Here is a 17,788-nt window from a genome sequence, read left to right on the forward strand (position 1 = left end):
TGTGTGAATATACTGTAGTCCCTACTCAACGCAAAGCTCCATGTAATCCTGAAGGCACTCAGGCAGATAAGACATCTACAAGGCAAGCGGTTTCTCATCTGCTCTGATTCCCTTACTGTCCCACAATCATTGCAAGACATGTAGCCTACAGAGAAAATGGTTCAGGTAATATATGACCCAACATACTTTCTTCAACAGAGGGGGAAACAGGCATCATTCTGCTGGATACTGGAACATATAAGAATCAAGGGAAATGAATAAGCAGACCAAGCCACCACGCAGCCCTGCAGGGAACATGAGGTGATACAATGTGGCATTTCCCTGCAGTCTGTCAATTTGCTTCCATGCAGTTGTAGCAGAAGATCAGCTGGCAGTGAGGGACAATAACCTGAAGTTGGTAAAACCAACTATATGACAGTGCCATTTCTCATACTGATCAGTCAGGTAGGATGAAGTGACCCTGATCTGCCATGAATTGGGCACTGTTCCCTAAGGCCGGTATTACACTATCAAATTTCTTTGTCAAATATCTTTGTCCAATATCTTTGTCAAGGATATTTGATGGTGTAATAGGGAACTTTGTCAAATATTTGATCAAATCTAGGGCCTCACTGTAGATTTGATCAAAGAAGTCGCTTGTCTTCTGTTCACCGCGATGTGACATGTTACCACATGGAGCACTAGCATCGCTGCATTCTGTCGTCTGTAGTGTTTTTATAAACATTGCTGGTAAATATAATTGGTGTTTGCCGACAACTACAAAATTAATAGAGATGTGTGAAGCTGATGAGGTGCTTTACAACGTGAGGCACGCTGAATACAAAAATAGATTCCGAAGATTGGAGACCTGACCTGACCTGACCTGACCTGACCTGACCTGACCTGACCTAACCTAACCTAACCTAACCTAACCTGACCTAACCTAACCTAACCCTCTCCTGTAGCAAGGAATCGGAGTGTTACAATGAGCCTGTCTTCTGCAGATGTAGCAGTTCTTAAGTGAATATTTTGCTTTGTGATATGAGGATACACTTCACTGAGCACATACAGAAATGTATGCTCATCCATTCTTAAGCAATTGATGTACAACTTGACGTCCTCCACTATAAGCTCACGTAACAAGCTTTGTTGAATGCTTTTATCGTGTCATCGTAAAACCCACGGCTTCACCCAGGTATGTTTCCTTTTTTCCCCCCGCTTCTCTTCCGCATGTGCACACAGTACAACTGTGGTACATGCAACTACTGTGGTTAATAACAAGTTGTTGTTGTCAGCCATCTTGAACTTTGACAAAAAATTTGATGACAGTGTAATATCCCTTCTAGCACAACATCAAAGATATTTGTCAAATATATTTGACAGAATATTTGATCACATCTTTGATCAAATCTTTGACAAAGAAATTTGATAAGTGTAATACCGGCCTAATAAGTGGCTTCTTACTCAAGGAAGAGAGAGCCTCCCACCTCCACAGTCTGTGGAACCTGTGGCATGCAAATCACTGTACGTCACATATTAACTTAGCACATTTTATATTATTATAAGCAGGCAGAAACGAATTTATGTTTTTCTTTTCAATTCTCATTTTAATAATTTTGCATCCTATAGTCACATTGGTCTTATAGAATTTTGTGCTGCAGCTGCGCGTCTGGCTGGCCTGTCGAGCACGCCCTTGAGGTCACATAATGCGTTTACCTGCACTGGTAGCCATCTCCACGGACTACTGCCTGTGCCTGAGCTCTTCCCTCATTTTACCTCGCCCTTTGTTGAGTTTTTCGGGAGCCAGGGTGGTCGCAACTGTCTGGCAGTCTGAATGTGATTTACAACGTTACAAATAAACACTGTGTATCTGGATACTTATTCTTTAGCTTTGAAACTGGAGACGGATTGCTCAACAGATATAATGTTCACTGAAACTGCTGATTCTGCTAACTTCTCATCAAGGGCTTCCTTCATTTGCAGAGTTTTATTTCACATACTGATACTTAATTATCAGCTTTTTGTACGTAACTTACGATGTAAATGCTGGAGAATCCATAACAATCAGGCGTTGGCTTTCATTTGTACTCGCACAATAATTTGCCCGCAAACAACTTTTGAGCAAAGCGTCTGGATGCCGACACATACTTTCAAAGATAATCAATATACTGTATTTTGACCTCATTGACCCAACAAATTATCACCAGGGAAACTTCAAAATCAAAAAGTTTACAATTCTGAGTTCATTTTATACAGCACACAAATGTTATTATACAGCATAAATAAATTATGATGCATTTGTTTAAGAATTCAATAAAGAAATGCTAAAGTTTCTTTGTTACCTAATTAAATGTCACTTTTAATTCGTAATGACCTCTTGTGCCTCAGAAACGGGCGAGTATGTGCAACTGACCATCATCTAATGTATTTAACCTTAATTTATGTACATATTGTACATAATATCTCTATATACAAAAATGAAATGCTGTGTGTTAGTCCCACTAAAACACAATAATGGCTTAACCGATGTGGGTGATGCTTTTTTTGTTGAATTTTGTATGAAAGAAAAGTTTGGAAAACTCTGGAAATACTGGAAGAGCTTTTTTCTATGGGATTTTCATGATTTTCGTCATTCACGACTGAAATAATCAATATGAATAATTAATTTTTTTTGTTTTGTTCATTATGGTCTTGGACTTGGAAGCATCCAGTCTGTGTGTCAGCACGGACTGGATGTTTCACACGTTCATACATAATGTGTTTGTTAGAACAGTAATTCATCTGGAGAGCTGCTTCCAGCTCAGATAAGTCTGTGTTTGTATTCATTTATTTTTATTTTGCACTGTTATATTTCCATCCTTCTCCTCATCTACGCCTTGGACCAGCAATGGTAAAGTTAATAATATTTTTTATAATTTTTGTACAATTTCATTTTTTTTATTTTTATTTTTTAAATAATTTTGTCAGAAGTTAGGGCTTAATTTCATCCTCCAAATGTAGAAACTTGGCTAAAAGTTGTTCTTAGTGTGGTACGTTTCAAAACATGGTACAGCACACAAGGATACAGTGCATATTTTGCATTCATATTTCTCTGCGCTCATTCTGTTTCAAGTAGACTGTATGTCTACGCCACAGTCTGCGTTTCTTGAACCAATCACTTGGGATGACATTCGGAAAGCGCCATCCAGTAAAGTGCACAGGATTCACATCATCAAGCATCTTCCTTTCCTATCTCTTCTCCGTTCTGAAGCAAATTTTTCCAAGAATTTCTCATACCAGACATGAATGAAAATCTGCTAATGGTATTTTTCCCCATGTCAACGATCTGTGAAGAGTGTGAGCATTCAAAACACAAGATCCACACCACGAAAAAAAAAAAAATAAAAAAAAAAAAAATAAACCTTTTTGTGTCATTTAACAGATTTACGTATAGATCCAACTGAGCTTAATAGCATGTCATGGCGGTCTACTGCACCCATACTTGCACTGTACTCATAGTCGACAACTCACTGCGGCTTCATTACTTTCTTGCCAGCCTTCCAGTTTGTCTTTCCCGGGTCACACGATTCTGTAGTGTTACAGAACAGTCAACATCAACACTTCTCTCTTGTTGCAGAACTTGATGACAAGCACTTTGACAGTTGACATAAAATCAACTTCTCCTCATTTAAATTTCCTCTGTAGATTCGGAAAATTGCGCCTGTTGCTACATGCAGTACCACATGCTGCTGTTCTATGGCTGTGAAGCCAGAGGAACAGATCTGGACTTGTACACCAATTGTCAACATACAGGTTATGTCCACATTCACAGTATGGTTCATTAGTGTTGCCACTATATTGCCAGATTTCCCCAAATTATGGATTTCAACTTCTGTTGTTGTGCCTGCATATACAATGAAATCAAAGACATTTTCACTTTTACAAATCATACAACACAAATGTCTTGATTCTAAATCTACTTCATTTCGAAGGAATGAATTGTTTAAAAGATAAGCAACCTTTGAACAATAATGGAGTTTCATCGACGCAGAGCTTTTTGTATGGATTAAATGCACTGCAAAACGAACAGTATCAATTATTTTGCTAATTTCAAACAAACTGTCATCTCTATGATTCAGACATAACTTCATTGAAAAATGGAGTGCTCAGAAGTACATCTCTGGACCAATATTCCTTATTCTCAACTTTTTAATGCGGGCCATGAGAAGCCACATACCAATGAATCAATACAGTTCCTCAAGACCAGTATCTTTCCAGGTGGATGGTCGAGAATGATTCTAACGTATTTGCAATGGTCAAAGTGTAAGATCAGTTCATTTCAAATGCTATAAATTTCATCTAATTTTCTGACTGAAATAGCACGAAAAAGGATAGAACACTTGAATCAGGTGCTAGTTGGCAATTATGTCCTGCAGATGAGTAATAAAATGCATGCAGTGCTGGACTGAAATCATGCTTTTGCCAATCAAATCTGTCAATAAGGCATGGCCTTTTACAGATCGATTGGTCTTCACTTTCAGAATCTGAAGAGGGTCGGGGGTTGATTTGAGTGGAAGAGACCGGACTGCGAGGTCATCGGTCTCATCAGATTAGGGAAGACTGGGTAAGGAAGTCAGCCATGTCCTTTCAAAGGAACCATCCCAGCATTTGCCTGAAGCGATTTAGGGGAATCACGGAAAACCTAAATCAGTATCGCCGGATGCGGGATTGAAACATTGTCCTCCCGAATGAGAGTCTAGTGTGCTAAACCACTGCGCCACCTCGCTCAGTCAGAATCTGGAGAAGAGCTATCCTGGTGAGCTCTATTAGGTGAAGTATGTAGATTCATTACAACAGGTTTCTTCTGAAGAATCATCATCATCACTACAGTTATTGAAAATGCCTCACAGACTGTCACTATCATTCCTCATGAGTATCTCTTCGTCAGTGCATCCATGCCAATTTGCCATTTGTTTGCACAACAAAAAAGTGATAGCACTCTAAAAATCAAGATGAATAGGCAGAAAGCTAAAAGACACCACAGAAGCAGAATGCGGATGATCACACAAATCAGCTACCATGAATGTCGAACAGCAATTGTGAAATCTGATGGAAATACTGCTGATAGTGGAACCGGCTGATGGTAAAAGCCATCATTAGGACTCAGGTACTAGCCAGGCTGCAATGGTGAATGCCATCTGCAGTGCCCACGGGAAATACCACTGCAGCGGCTAATGAAGTCCACAGCCCCCAAGGAAAGGTGGAGTGTGGCCGGATATCACATCTGCAGCATTCAAAGGGTTAATGACCTTGCTCCTGTGTGCCCACACCACCATTTTATCATGTCCTCAAGATTACAATGTCTGTTGGATTCTACTCACTGTCTCCAACTTCTGTTTGCTGAATATAGTCCTCCTTTACCATATTGCCTGTCCCCTACCAGTTTTCATTCCTACCTAACCACTATCTGACTCAGTACGAATAAACGTATGATTGCCACTCCAAAATTCCCTCCCCCCCCCCTTCCTCTCTGATTCCTAAACTCTCTACCTACATATATGCATCCTTTCCATTTATAGCTCCCCACACAGCCTTAGCACCCAACATTCCACATGTTCACCCTGATTAGCATTTTATTTTTGTCTAATAACTCTTTCTAAATAAATTCACCTACAGATGCAAATGGGGCTATTGTACCTTCAGGATACTTTACCCATGAGGAAGCCTTCATAATATCTTTAGCTGAGAGGTGCATGTACTACATAAAGATAATGGGATTCCGCTTTCAGTACTGTGTCCTATTAAGTTGTCCTGACCATGACTGCAGGTAGCATCACAGTTGTTATACCAATCACTTCGGTTTTTGCAGACGGGTTGGAGCTTCTCCAAGTACCAACTCAACAGAGAGGACTGTCACTTCTGCTCTGTGAGCTAACACCCAAACCTCCAGATGTCAGACACTCAGATCAGTACCAAACGTTATACATCATTAGAGTATCGACTCATAGCCTGATTCAGTTCATATTATGTGCAGTTGTCCAGTGGAATGGGCATAAACGTTAATTTAAAGTAATATCAGAACTATGGAGCACAGAAAAAGCATAATTTTGAGTAACTATTACATATAGCTTCCTCTTTACAAGAAGGGAGATAAGGAGATACAATCAAACTATCAACCAATCTCACTTTTGCTGGCTTTCTCAAAAATATTTGAAATGGTTGTGTTCAAGCTTCTCCTTAAGCATCTCACTGCAAATAACATATTGTCCAAGTCACTGTTTGGATTTCTTAAGGGTTCTGATACAGATAAAGCTATTTGCACTTACAGTGAGAATGTACTTAATTCGTTAGATAATAAATTAGAGGCTACTGGCATTTTCTACGACCTGTCAAAAGCCTTTGACTATGTGAATCACAGCATTCTCGTAAGTAAATTAGAATATTATGGTGTCACCAGCAATGCTGCGAAATGGTTTGAGTTTTTTCTTTCTAACAGGAAGCAAAGAGTGTCATTCCAAAATACCTGTGCAGTAAGCAGTCAGTCTTCATCTGATTGGGAATCAATTACACGTGGTGTTGCTCAAGGCTCCACCTAGAGTCCATTGCTTTTCCCTGTGTACATTAATGAGCTCTCATCTGTTACATTGCCAGATGCTAATGATGTTTTGTTTGCAGATGATACAAAAACATTGCAATAAGTAGCAAGTCAAGTACAGATTTAGAAATAGCTGCTAATCAAACTTTCACTGACATTAATAAATGGTTTAAAGCTAATTCATTGTCATTAAACTTTGAGAAGACCCACAATATGCAGTTCAGAACCTATAAGAGATTTCCTTCCAGCATGTGTATAACATATGAAAACATGCAGATCGAAGATGTTAACCGTGTTAAATTTCTGGGATTACAACTAGATAATAAATTCAGTTGGGAAGGACATACCACAGAATTGCTCAAGTGCCTAAACAAGCTTGTATTTGCAGTGAGAATGATGTCAGATGTAGGAGATATAAATGTAAAAAAACTTGCACACTTTGCTTACTTTCATTCTATTATGACATACAGGATCATATTCTGGGGTAAATCATCAAACCAAGCAAAAGTTTTTAGGGTGCAAAAGCATATGATAAAAATCATTTGTGGTGTAAATTCCAGTACATCCTATAGAAACCTGTTCAAGGAACTTGTATTCTCACCACTGTTTCTCAGTATATTTATTCCTTAACGAAATTTGTTGCAAGTAATACATCTCCATATCCAACCAGTAGCTCAATACATAGTTTCAATACTCAGAATAAGAACAATCAACATAAACACCTAAAGTCACTCACCTTGGTCCAAAACGGGGTCCAATAGTCAGGAATACACATTTTCAATAAATTTCCAGTAGCCATTAAAAACTTGTTGTTTCAGAAAAAGCAAGGTTTAAAGAGAGTTCGAAAGACTTTTTGATAGGCAACTCCTTCTACTCTATAGAAGAATTTCTTAACAGACACCGTTAAGCCAACTTAAGTAAAAATGTCTGTTAGATTTCAGTTTTGACAGCACTCAGTCACAACAGTCAAGATTAGGTATTTCTGTATGATAAATTTATTAATAGTGCACAACAATGTTTCATTCTGGCAGCATGTTAATTCTGTAACTATTAGCTGTTCCAGTTTACCGCATTGTACTCACCTATTTCGACAATCTCCTGACAAATGATCAGGGTAGTAAGTATTATATTCAAATGTTTTATGTTTTTATGTTATACTTTATGACATGTTCCACACCCACAAAAATCATCTCATTTTTTGGGTCTATAGAACAAAAACTGAATTTAATCCTATCTAATTTCGCAGGGAAATTGGTAGAGCATTAGATTGTTGTACCTAGGGTCATAGATTCATATCCCAATGACGACAAATTTTTACTGCATTATGCACGAAAGTGTTATATGGGACTATTAATACTTCTGCACGTGGGATGCAATTGTTTCTTTATTCTACTATTCAGATTGTTTATGTTTATTCAGTGAAACTACAAATACATTAGCTGCTTCATCACGAGCGGTGCCTGTTCTAACGGACATGAGCAACAGAACACAATACCTATCTATACAAATGTACTCTATAGGTTTGCTACTTTCACCCTAACAAAGCAAAAGCAGACTGCCAAAAGAATATTGCTACAGACTCCGAAAAGTCCTTTTACATGTCAGAAAAATGTTCTCCCCTGTGACAGTTTCACACATAAACAGTTACAACAAAGTCATCAGTTAGATCTGAACACAGGACGTTTAGTACGACGGTCTCACACTCTACCAACTTACGCACATGAGATTTACAAAACCACCGTTCATGCATACACCTTTCACGTGCTTTGTAGTTCTGGTGTCACTTTCAATCACCGTTTACGCATGTTCTACTGGGCAACAGAACATAGCATGAACAAAATCGGTGTTTTGGTTGATACTCTATCGATATACATTTGGCACTGATCTGAGTGTACAACATCTGTAGGTTTTGGTGTAAGATACTTTACAATAAAGAAAGTCTTAATAAGACTTTCATTACAGTTGCAAAAGACATTGATTAACCAATACAACTTGCATATCTCCAATGGCAAAAAAAAGACAACATGTAATACATTTCTGTTTGGTCACATTAACAACTATAAACAGTGAGAATTCAGTAAGTAATATTTTTTTCCTTCAAAGAACTGAAATGTATCCAAATGGCAATGACACGGTACACAAATGGAAAATGGGGTCAGGTGAACATTGTGAACCGTCTGTATTTTTTTGAAGTATGACTTCAAATGTCATGTAGATGACATTTGTGATGTATCTGTTTGTGTCAATAGCAGATGCCATTGGTGTGTTTTGTTCATTTGGTTCTTGTATCAGGTTATTTACTATACCATGTTGAACTTGTGTAGATAATGAGCGAATTGAAGAGCACAATACTGTCATTCTGTTTTGACCAGTAACGGTCATATTACTGGAGCCCAACCGAAGACGAAGGTATCACGTGTCTGTTTTGACCTATGACGTAACTGTGTGGTGTGACATATTTGAAATGGATCGTATCTGTAGAGGGTGTGTTGCAGTATATGGCGGTGAGCTGTAGTGTGGGATGTTTGTTTCTAAATTTTTTGTGAGTGCTGTCAGTGATTCATTGGACTTCTTGAGTGCTGTTTGCGAAAATAATACTGGACGAGTTTGCAGCAGTTTGTTAGTGAGTTATTTTAATGCTGGTGGTTTGGGCAATACATTTATTTTTAGGTTTAGAATTATTAGTGCTGTCTGTTGTTTATATTTGGAGACTTAAATTTATGTTTCATCTTTTGATAGTTATGGATATGAGAATTAAGTACACAAGTATGTCCCTGCATGCCACAATGGGGACAACATGTTGACCATGATAAAATTCCTACAGTTATTTGGTTTAACTGCCGAGTATGTGAAGTGTTACATTTGTGGAGGAGGTACGAGACTGACCGAAGCTGGTATATGTGGTGCTGTCAGCATTCTATGTGGAGGGGTTCCTAGTTTGAGAAGTTTAGATTGGCCATTTTAGAGATTGTATTGATGATATATTACTTTTGCTACCATTGGTTTTCTAGATTTACATGTTGGCTGATTTGGATGGTTTGCCGTCTTATTTTTATTGAAGTATGTGTCAGATGTGTGTTCATGTGCATTTACTGTGTTAACAAAATTGGTGTATTGTGTTGTTAGCTGCTTGTAACTATGTTTGATTGTGATTGGGAGGTATTGTGGAGTTGATTTTATGTACATTACTGGTCTAAAACTTTCAGTTTTAATTATGTGAGTGAGTTTCGGTTTTGTGGCATTGTGGACTTCGCTTTAGCTATATAAGCCAACTGACCTACCTACATAGCCAGACAGTTAATGTCATAGGCTTCGGTGCGAAAGGACCTGATTTCAATTCCTGATACCTCCTCAGATTTTTTCTGAGATGTAAGAAGGTCTGGTACAGAGTCTACTCAGATCTTCTGAGGTCAAATTTGGAGCTGCTTGACTAAAGAAGCACCAACATTATCAGGATTAATCTATTTGTAATAATGGCTGTAGGGATTGCAACATGCTGATCACGTCACACAATCATGGAACTGCTTTGGAGGCACAGTCAGCCAGTCAGAACAGGCCTAAGACACAACCCATCAGTGGTGTTTACTTACTTTACTAGACCAACTGAAGTGTTAGATAACAGACTTGTCAAACTGTGTAGGGTTTTGTGAGTTCATGGATTTCTTTGGAGCTACTATATAAGTCAAGCAAAATTACCGACACCAGTTTTTGTTCAGGTTTTTTCATTGTAGTTTTGTTGATTGCTGAGGATTTTATTTGCTTAATCTTTGAGTTAGTATTTGTTTTGGTATGTTTTTATTATTAGGACTGTCATATATTTAGTTTATCCACACCCAAAACCACCCAATTCCTGTGGTTGTTCCATTAGTTTAATGATTTTTCTGCAATTAAATACTGTTTGTATTATATGTTCAAACGGCTCTAAGCACTATGGGTCTTAACATCTGAGGTCATCAATCCCCTAGAATTAGAACGTCGCACACATCCATGCCTGAGGCAGGAATCAAACCTGCAACCGTAGCAGCAGCACGGTTCCGGACTGAAGTGCCTAGAACCTCTTGGCCACAGCAGTCAGCATATTATTTGTGTCTGCTTGTATGTGTAACGAGCAACATCATGGTCATCATATTGTATAAGCTCAAAATAGAGGTTTCAACCATCTTTATCAAGGGTTAAAGCCGACAGGTGGTACTGCATTCTCCAGTTTGGCCTTTTATAGTTACACTGACGCCCACAATGAAAACCTTTATTTTCAAAGTGTGGTCTGACATTTTCTGCTTTTTAATATGTTGGAAGGCATCAACAACAAGAAAATCACTTAAAACCTCGCATTTCCAATGAGGTCTTGTTAGTTCACTGGTTTTCGTTATGTTTTCGTGTTGATCATTTCTTGAGGCTCATATTTTCACCAGGCTGAGTGTGTCATATCTACATAGGCGCAATGTTGCATTGTTTACTACTTATAGAAAATGAACCTAAACCGAGTTCATTAAGGTTCTATGGGCAGATGCTTGGGAATGTAAACATTTTAATCACCATAAATCACAAAAAGTGATATACTGAAACTTACCTCTCCATCATACGAACCACTAGCTACTGATGAAAGACGAGCAGGATGTTTTACAATGCAACTGACTCCTTCTTTATGACCTTCTAAATTTCCAATAAATGGTTTTGCAAAGACTCGCTCAAGCTTCACTGCATTGAGTGCACGTATATATTCTCGAGGTGCTTCAAATGGATGAAGATTTGGATCATAGTTTCTAGGAACTGAAATCAAACAGACAAAGCATTGCAGGCAATGATAAGTTTGTCGCAGTCCAACATTTCTGAAAATGTAGAAAAAATATTAGTTTGTCAAATATGCCCATTTTTACAGCCATTCTGATAACAACTTATTACATGTTACACACTATTAATCTCACTTATAGTAAAATGGGTTTGACTGACAATGAAAGACATTACAATATTTACCTTTCAAACTTTTCATTCCATTAGAGGCTTAATTGGATTGGCATTGGAGTATTTGCAGTAGGCCTAATAGACAAGAATTTTAAATCAACTGAGATAGAAACTGAGTCTGTATGTGAAATAACTGTGGCATTAACTGGAACAACTGGAATCGAAGTTACAGAAGCAAATAATTACTAAAAAAGTAAAAAATGAATTATGTTCCCTAGTACATAAGTATACAAGCCATGTTATACTGGTTGGAGGAGATTTCCATAAGCCCACACTTGACAGGCAGCATTGATACTTCACAGGTGGCAGACAATATAAAACTTCCTGCAAAACAGTCCTAAAAGATTTCTCAGAAAATTATTGACATCAGATGGGTTAGCATTCAATCCGTGATGGAAATATATACGACTTGTTGGTGACAAATAGATCTTACTCCTTTGACTGTGTCCACAGAGAGATAGGAGTCAGTGATCACAAAGAAATTGTAGCAACAATGAACACCAATATAAAAAGTACTAGAAAAGCCTATATGTGCAGTAAAATTCATAAGGAGGTGTGTATCTTACTTCTCAGGCATGTGTAAATGGCAGTCAAACGAAAACTCAAGATCCGATACAATGGGAACATGGAATGGTCGGGTTAACCGCAGCTGATGATACCAAAACACCAATACCTACGCATAAAACTACGAAAATTAGAATCCGTCATTTACCTTGACCTACCAACACCCACAACTACGAAAAATGAAACCAAAACCACAACACCTCAAAAATTCAAAAGGCAAATATCCCTACGTAAATTAAAATACATTCAAAGCACAATAAATACACAAAGCATTACATAAACTCCACGCCTTAATGACATCACACACCATGACACCCTTAAGTCATGAGTCAAAGCAGACGGGTGGAATCGGACGCTTCATTGACCTGACTCGGAAGTGTCCAATTCCACCAATCTGCTTTGACCCATGACTTAAGGGTGCCATGGTGTGTGACGTCATTAACGCATGGAGTTTATGAGTTGGTTGTTGCTTTTGACGGCGCCGTGTGTGTGTGTGTGTGTATGTGTGTGTTTGGGATGACCGACATACTCTGCAGCGCCCAAATTTGTTGGTGGTAAGTAATTGTTTTGTAGTGTCTTTTTTTATCGAGTTGTAATGTTTTGTGTATTTATTGTGCATTGAATGCATTTCAATTTAAGTAGGGATATTTGACTTTTGAATTTTTGAGGTGGTGTTGTTTTGGCTTCGTTTTACGTAGTTGTGGGTGTTGGTAGGTCAAGGGAAATGACAAATTCTAATTTTCGTAGTTTTATGTATAGGTATTGGTGTTTTGGAATCTTCAGCAGTGGTTGACCTATATAGATCAAGGTAAGTGTCCGATTCATGTAGATTTTGTAATTTTTTTTCTTTTGTTCGTCATTTTGTGTGTTTTGGGATCATGGTGGTGGTTTTTTTTTCTTTTTTTTTTCTATTATATTTAGCTTGTCCCCTCCCTAAAGTCACATTGCACAGTAATCCTGTTGAACAGAATCTTACTGTTGCAGGATAATGCCCTCCCCTACACTGCCAATTGGACAAAGGCTACAACATTTTGGTTGGGAAACACTGCAAAACCCCTATATAGCCCAGATCTTTCACCATATGGTTTTCACATCTTTGGCGACGTAAAGAAACACGAGTGGGTGTCGGTTTTAGTCAGATGAAGAAGTGCAAGAAAGAGCGTGGTTTTGGATTTGTCAGCAGTCACTGGAATTCAACGAAACAGGAATTGCTCATCTCGTCTCCCTGTGGGATAATGTCTTAATGAACGATGAAATTACTTATTAATGGAACCATTCTATGGTCTCACTATGGTGAGTGTTCAGTTTATATTTGACTGCCCCTCATAAATGAGTTGTCTGAAGTTACAACAAACAGTCAACCAAGCTCTAGAAAACATGCACAAAGCAGAACAATCAGAGAGCTACAACAGCAAAATATTATCACATGAGCTGTAACAAAACTAAAAAAAAAAATACAATCATGTGATAAGGCTGCCAATGTCACATAACAGTGCCCAGACACCTGAAAGAATCTCTATTAAGTTCTGCTCCACGCTAGATCCATTGAGTAGAGACACGTTACTTGTCACTGGCAAAGAGCACAAGTCACATCTACACAAAAAGGAAGCAGAACTGAATGACAGAACTAAAATTTAATATTACTTATTCATTTGCAGCAGATTCCTAGAATAGGCCTATATCTTGATGTCAAACATTATAACCTATTTCATTCAAAACAGCCTTCTCCATGGAAACCAATGGGGGTCAGGAAACTTATTAAGATACTAAGCTTGACTCTTCCCACGATACCATTGGTGCTATGGATATAGTAATCCAAGTTGAGTCGTCGTTTCTACGCTTTTGATTAAATGCAACAATAGCTTTTGAAGAAAAAGAAAACCTTGATGTAGGGTAACTAACCAGCTTTGTGACTGAAGCAAAAGTCCTGTCAGGCAGGATACAGCACACTACCCTGGATGGAGATTCACCTATATTGAAGCAGTTACCTGATGTACCCCAGTGGAAGGTAATAGGGCTGTTAATGTTCATGTAACACATCAACGATTTAAAAATTTAGAACATTGCATTTGTTGCAATCGCAGGCTTTAAAATGAGGAAAATTCTATCTGACAAAATTGTAGTAAACAGTCAAGTTGGATATCGACAGGACAGTAGCCTGGTGGAAAGACTGGCCACTTGCTCTTAATACAAGGCTGTGCACTTCACGAAAAGTAAAAGGCCATAGCTCTAACAGTTGACTTCAAATCGCTTCATTCAGGGTTGATCATGGAACTCACCTTCTGCTACCATCCATTGTTATGATACTGTGTACTTAGGGGAGAGCATAAATTATATTATAGTCTTCTAAATGATTGCATGTCAAGTACGATTTTCAGTTAAAATTAACTGTAAAATCCACATGCCGTATGACTGATTGCGTCTCAGTTGGCGTTTGTGTCACAGCAACCCTCAGCGCAAATCACATCACACAAATTTGCCACAAAACAAGAATAATAAACTCACCTTTGTACAAATCACGTTTCGTTTCACGCAGATAATCGTCTGGATTCCGACAGAGAACTTTAACTTTCATTGTCACTTACAAACAAACTCTACACAAACACAAACACATCTCAAGTAAACATTACAACCACGCTTTACTATCCGTATTGCAAAGACATTTGCTACTTTACACCAAAGTACACATTGTCATTTTGAAGTGATCACCACAGTCTTATGTCAGTTGTTGTGACCACTACATAAAATTCTCGGCAAGTAATAATTTAGTAATTGTTTTTGTGTACAAGATATTTAAAAAACAGCACATATTTATATAGGACGTAGTGTTGGTTAGAAATAGAAGAAAAGATCCCCAAACTTATGTCTGACAACCAGATGTGAGTCGTTTTGTTTGTAATGAGTAACTGGTGGTTGAAGTCATTGTGCGATAAATTACTAGCACTATCGAAAAATTTTACTCTTGTTGGTAGTCAGTGACTATGATTTATGAACGATGGGACATCAGCCCATCGTGCGACAGTACCTCGTCGCAACATTATAAGGGCGATGAAATGGTCGGGGAGATCCAATACCATGAGCTCCCCCCCCCCCCCCCTCCCCCCACAATAATCTGCTTTGCTTTGGTAGTTTAGTTTTTCAGTTTCTTTGTGTCAATTTTATATTTACTAGACACAGTTTCTCGCGTTTTCGTTTGTGTCAGAAAGTAACCAAACTCGTGACATTTTACAAGTTCCTAACCAGGGGCGAATTATTTAGTCTGACCTGTGTGCTTTGTTAGGTTACTTTTTGAATTTCTGCATGTTAATTTAATTTACTAGACACTGCTCTTTCCGTCAGTGTTTACAGTAAAGTTCTGCCGCACATATTTGTCCATATAGTGTAGTTTTCCACCGTCTTTAGTATGGATAGGTACTGTGACTGCTGTGTGTGGATGCGAACTGAGTTGGTGACATTTTGCTCTCAGGCTCAGGCTGTGTTGGATTCGGCTACATAGCTAGAGGCTGCAGTGGATGGGATTCAGCAGACGTATAGCACGAATCATGAGTCTGCCGATTGGTCGGCACCATTGGCCAGACAACTTACTGCTTGTATTGTGATTGATCACTCACCCATGGTCGAGTGGGAGGTCGCCTCGGGACATGGCAGGCTGTGAAAGATTTTCCATGAGGCAGAATGTAAGGCCTCCCCAGTTAGTCTGACATGCAGGTTCCAAGTGCTAACTGTAGCTGACAATGTCACTCAGCCACATGCAATCACTTGTCCTGTTTCAGAGGAAACCTCTCAGCCTGCAATATCTGGGCAGACAGAGAGGGTGAGTTTGTTAGTAGTTCGGAGCTCCAATGTAAGGCAGGCTATGAGTCCCCTTAGGGACTTGGTTGCCAAGGAGGAGAAGAAAGCTAGTGTGCACTTCTGTGTGTGTTGCTTTGGACTGGAAAAGATTCTCTCTGGTTTTGTCCAGCTATCTGAAGTGGTGAAGACTGCCACTCATGCTTGCAAGATGAAAGCAGAGCTCATCACTTGCAGCGCAATCAACAGGACTGACTGAAGACCTCTGGTACAGAGCCAAGTGGAGGATCTGAATCTGAGGCTCAAGTGGTTCTGTAACTTTGTGGGTTGCAAGTTCCTCGACTTGTGACACAGAATGGTGGAGTTTCAGGATCTTCTAAATCAGTCAGGAGCCCATTACATGCAGGAGGCAGCTACACAGGTAACAGGGGCTGTGTGGGATGGACTGGGCAGTTCTTTAGGATAGAAGGTCTTGGGGAGACACAAAAAGGACTTCAGTCTCAAAGGGTGTAGTCGAACATATGAAGAATGTAGATCTAGGAATCATCTGTACAACAGCCGTAAATTGTCATACCGGTGTTGGGAAAGCATGAGAGCTCCAAGCACTGATAGAAAGCATTGATGCTCAAATCGTTGTAGGCACTGAAAGCTGGCTAAAGCCATACATAAGTTCAGCGGAAATATTTGTGAATGACCTAATGGTGTTCAGAAAGAATAACATAAGTACATTGGACAGTGACGTGTTTGTTGCTGTTAGAAGTAGTTCATCGTGTAGCAAAACTGAAATAGACATTTCCTGTGAGATGGTATGGGCAGAGATCATTCTTGACTACCAGAATAAAATAATATTTGGATCCTATTATCGCCCTCCCAACTCAGATGATACAGTTGCTGAAAGGTTCAAAGAAAAGATTTAAAATACTTACAAGACTCATACAATTATAGTTGGTGGTATATTCAATTTACCTTCAATATGTTGGCGATAATATATGTTTAAATCTGAAGGTATGATAAAACATCATCCAAAACTGTGTTGAACGCATTCTCTGAAAATTATTTCAAGCAGTTAGTTCATGAGCCCACTTGAATAGTAAACGGTTGTGGAAACGCACATGACCTCTTAGCAGCAAATAACCCTAGCTAATAATGGGCATCAAAATGGGTAAAGAGATTAGTGAACACAGGGTGGTCATAGTGTGACTGAATACAATAATTCCCAAATTCAACAAAAATAAACGAAAAATATATCTATTCAAAATAACACATAAAAATTCGCTTGATACCTTGCTGAAAGACAATCTCCACTCTTTCCAACTTCATAATGTAACTGTAGACTAGATGTGGCTTGATTTCAGAGACATAGTATCGACAGCAATCGAGAGATTTATACTAAATAAATTAACAAAAAGCGGCGCTGAGCCCCTATGGTACACAAAATAGGTCAGAACATTGTTGCATAAACAATGAAAAAAGCATGCCAAATTTAAGTGAACACAAAATCGCCAAGAATAGTGATCTTTTACAGAACCTAGAAATTTAGCATGGACTTCAATACAAGATGGTTATTATAGTTCCCACAACGAAACTTTGTCTCGAAAACTGGTTGTATGTAAAGCATACTAGTGTCAATACACAATCAGTGCCTTCTCTGCATGATAGCAATGGAAATACTATCGATGACAGTATTGCTAAAGCAGTGTTACTAAACACAGCCTTCCAAAATTCCTTCACCAAAGAAGATGAAGCAAATTTTTCAGAATTTGAATCACGAGCAGCTGCTAATCTGAGTAACTTATAAGTAGATATCCTCAGATTAGTGAACCAACCCAAATCACTTAGTAAAAGCTAGTCTTCGGGTCCAAATTGTATACCAGTTAGGCTCCTTTCATGGTACACTGATGCAATAGCTTCATACTTAAC

At 38.6% G+C, this 17,788-nt stretch overlaps 1 protein-coding gene across 2 annotated transcripts in view; it reads right to left on the reverse strand.

Moving 5' to 3' along the window:
- Positions 1-14,742, reverse strand: part of LOC124612840 (DDB1- and CUL4-associated factor 13) — a 55,346-nt gene extending 40,604 nt beyond the window's left edge. The window contains exons 1-2 of one of the 2 annotated variants that reach the window (XM_047141267.1): positions 14,585-14,742; positions 11,124-11,323 (exon numbers count right to left, since the gene is read on the reverse strand). In XM_047141267.1, the coding sequence (XP_046997223.1) occupies positions 11,124-11,323; positions 14,585-14,654 (270 nt within the window). In that variant the 5' untranslated portion in view covers positions 14,655-14,742. Of the gene's footprint in view, positions 1-11,123; positions 11,324-11,527; positions 11,602-14,584 lie in introns of those variants that run through there. The other variant, XM_047141268.1, reaches the window with a different exon arrangement.
- Between the last annotated feature and the right edge of the window lie 3,046 nt (positions 14,743-17,788).

The sequence above is a fragment of the Schistocerca americana genome, chromosome 4, assembly GCF_021461395.2.
Source record: "Schistocerca americana isolate TAMUIC-IGC-003095 chromosome 4, iqSchAmer2.1, whole genome shotgun sequence".
NCBI lineage: Eukaryota > Metazoa > Arthropoda > Insecta > Orthoptera > Acrididae > Schistocerca > Schistocerca americana.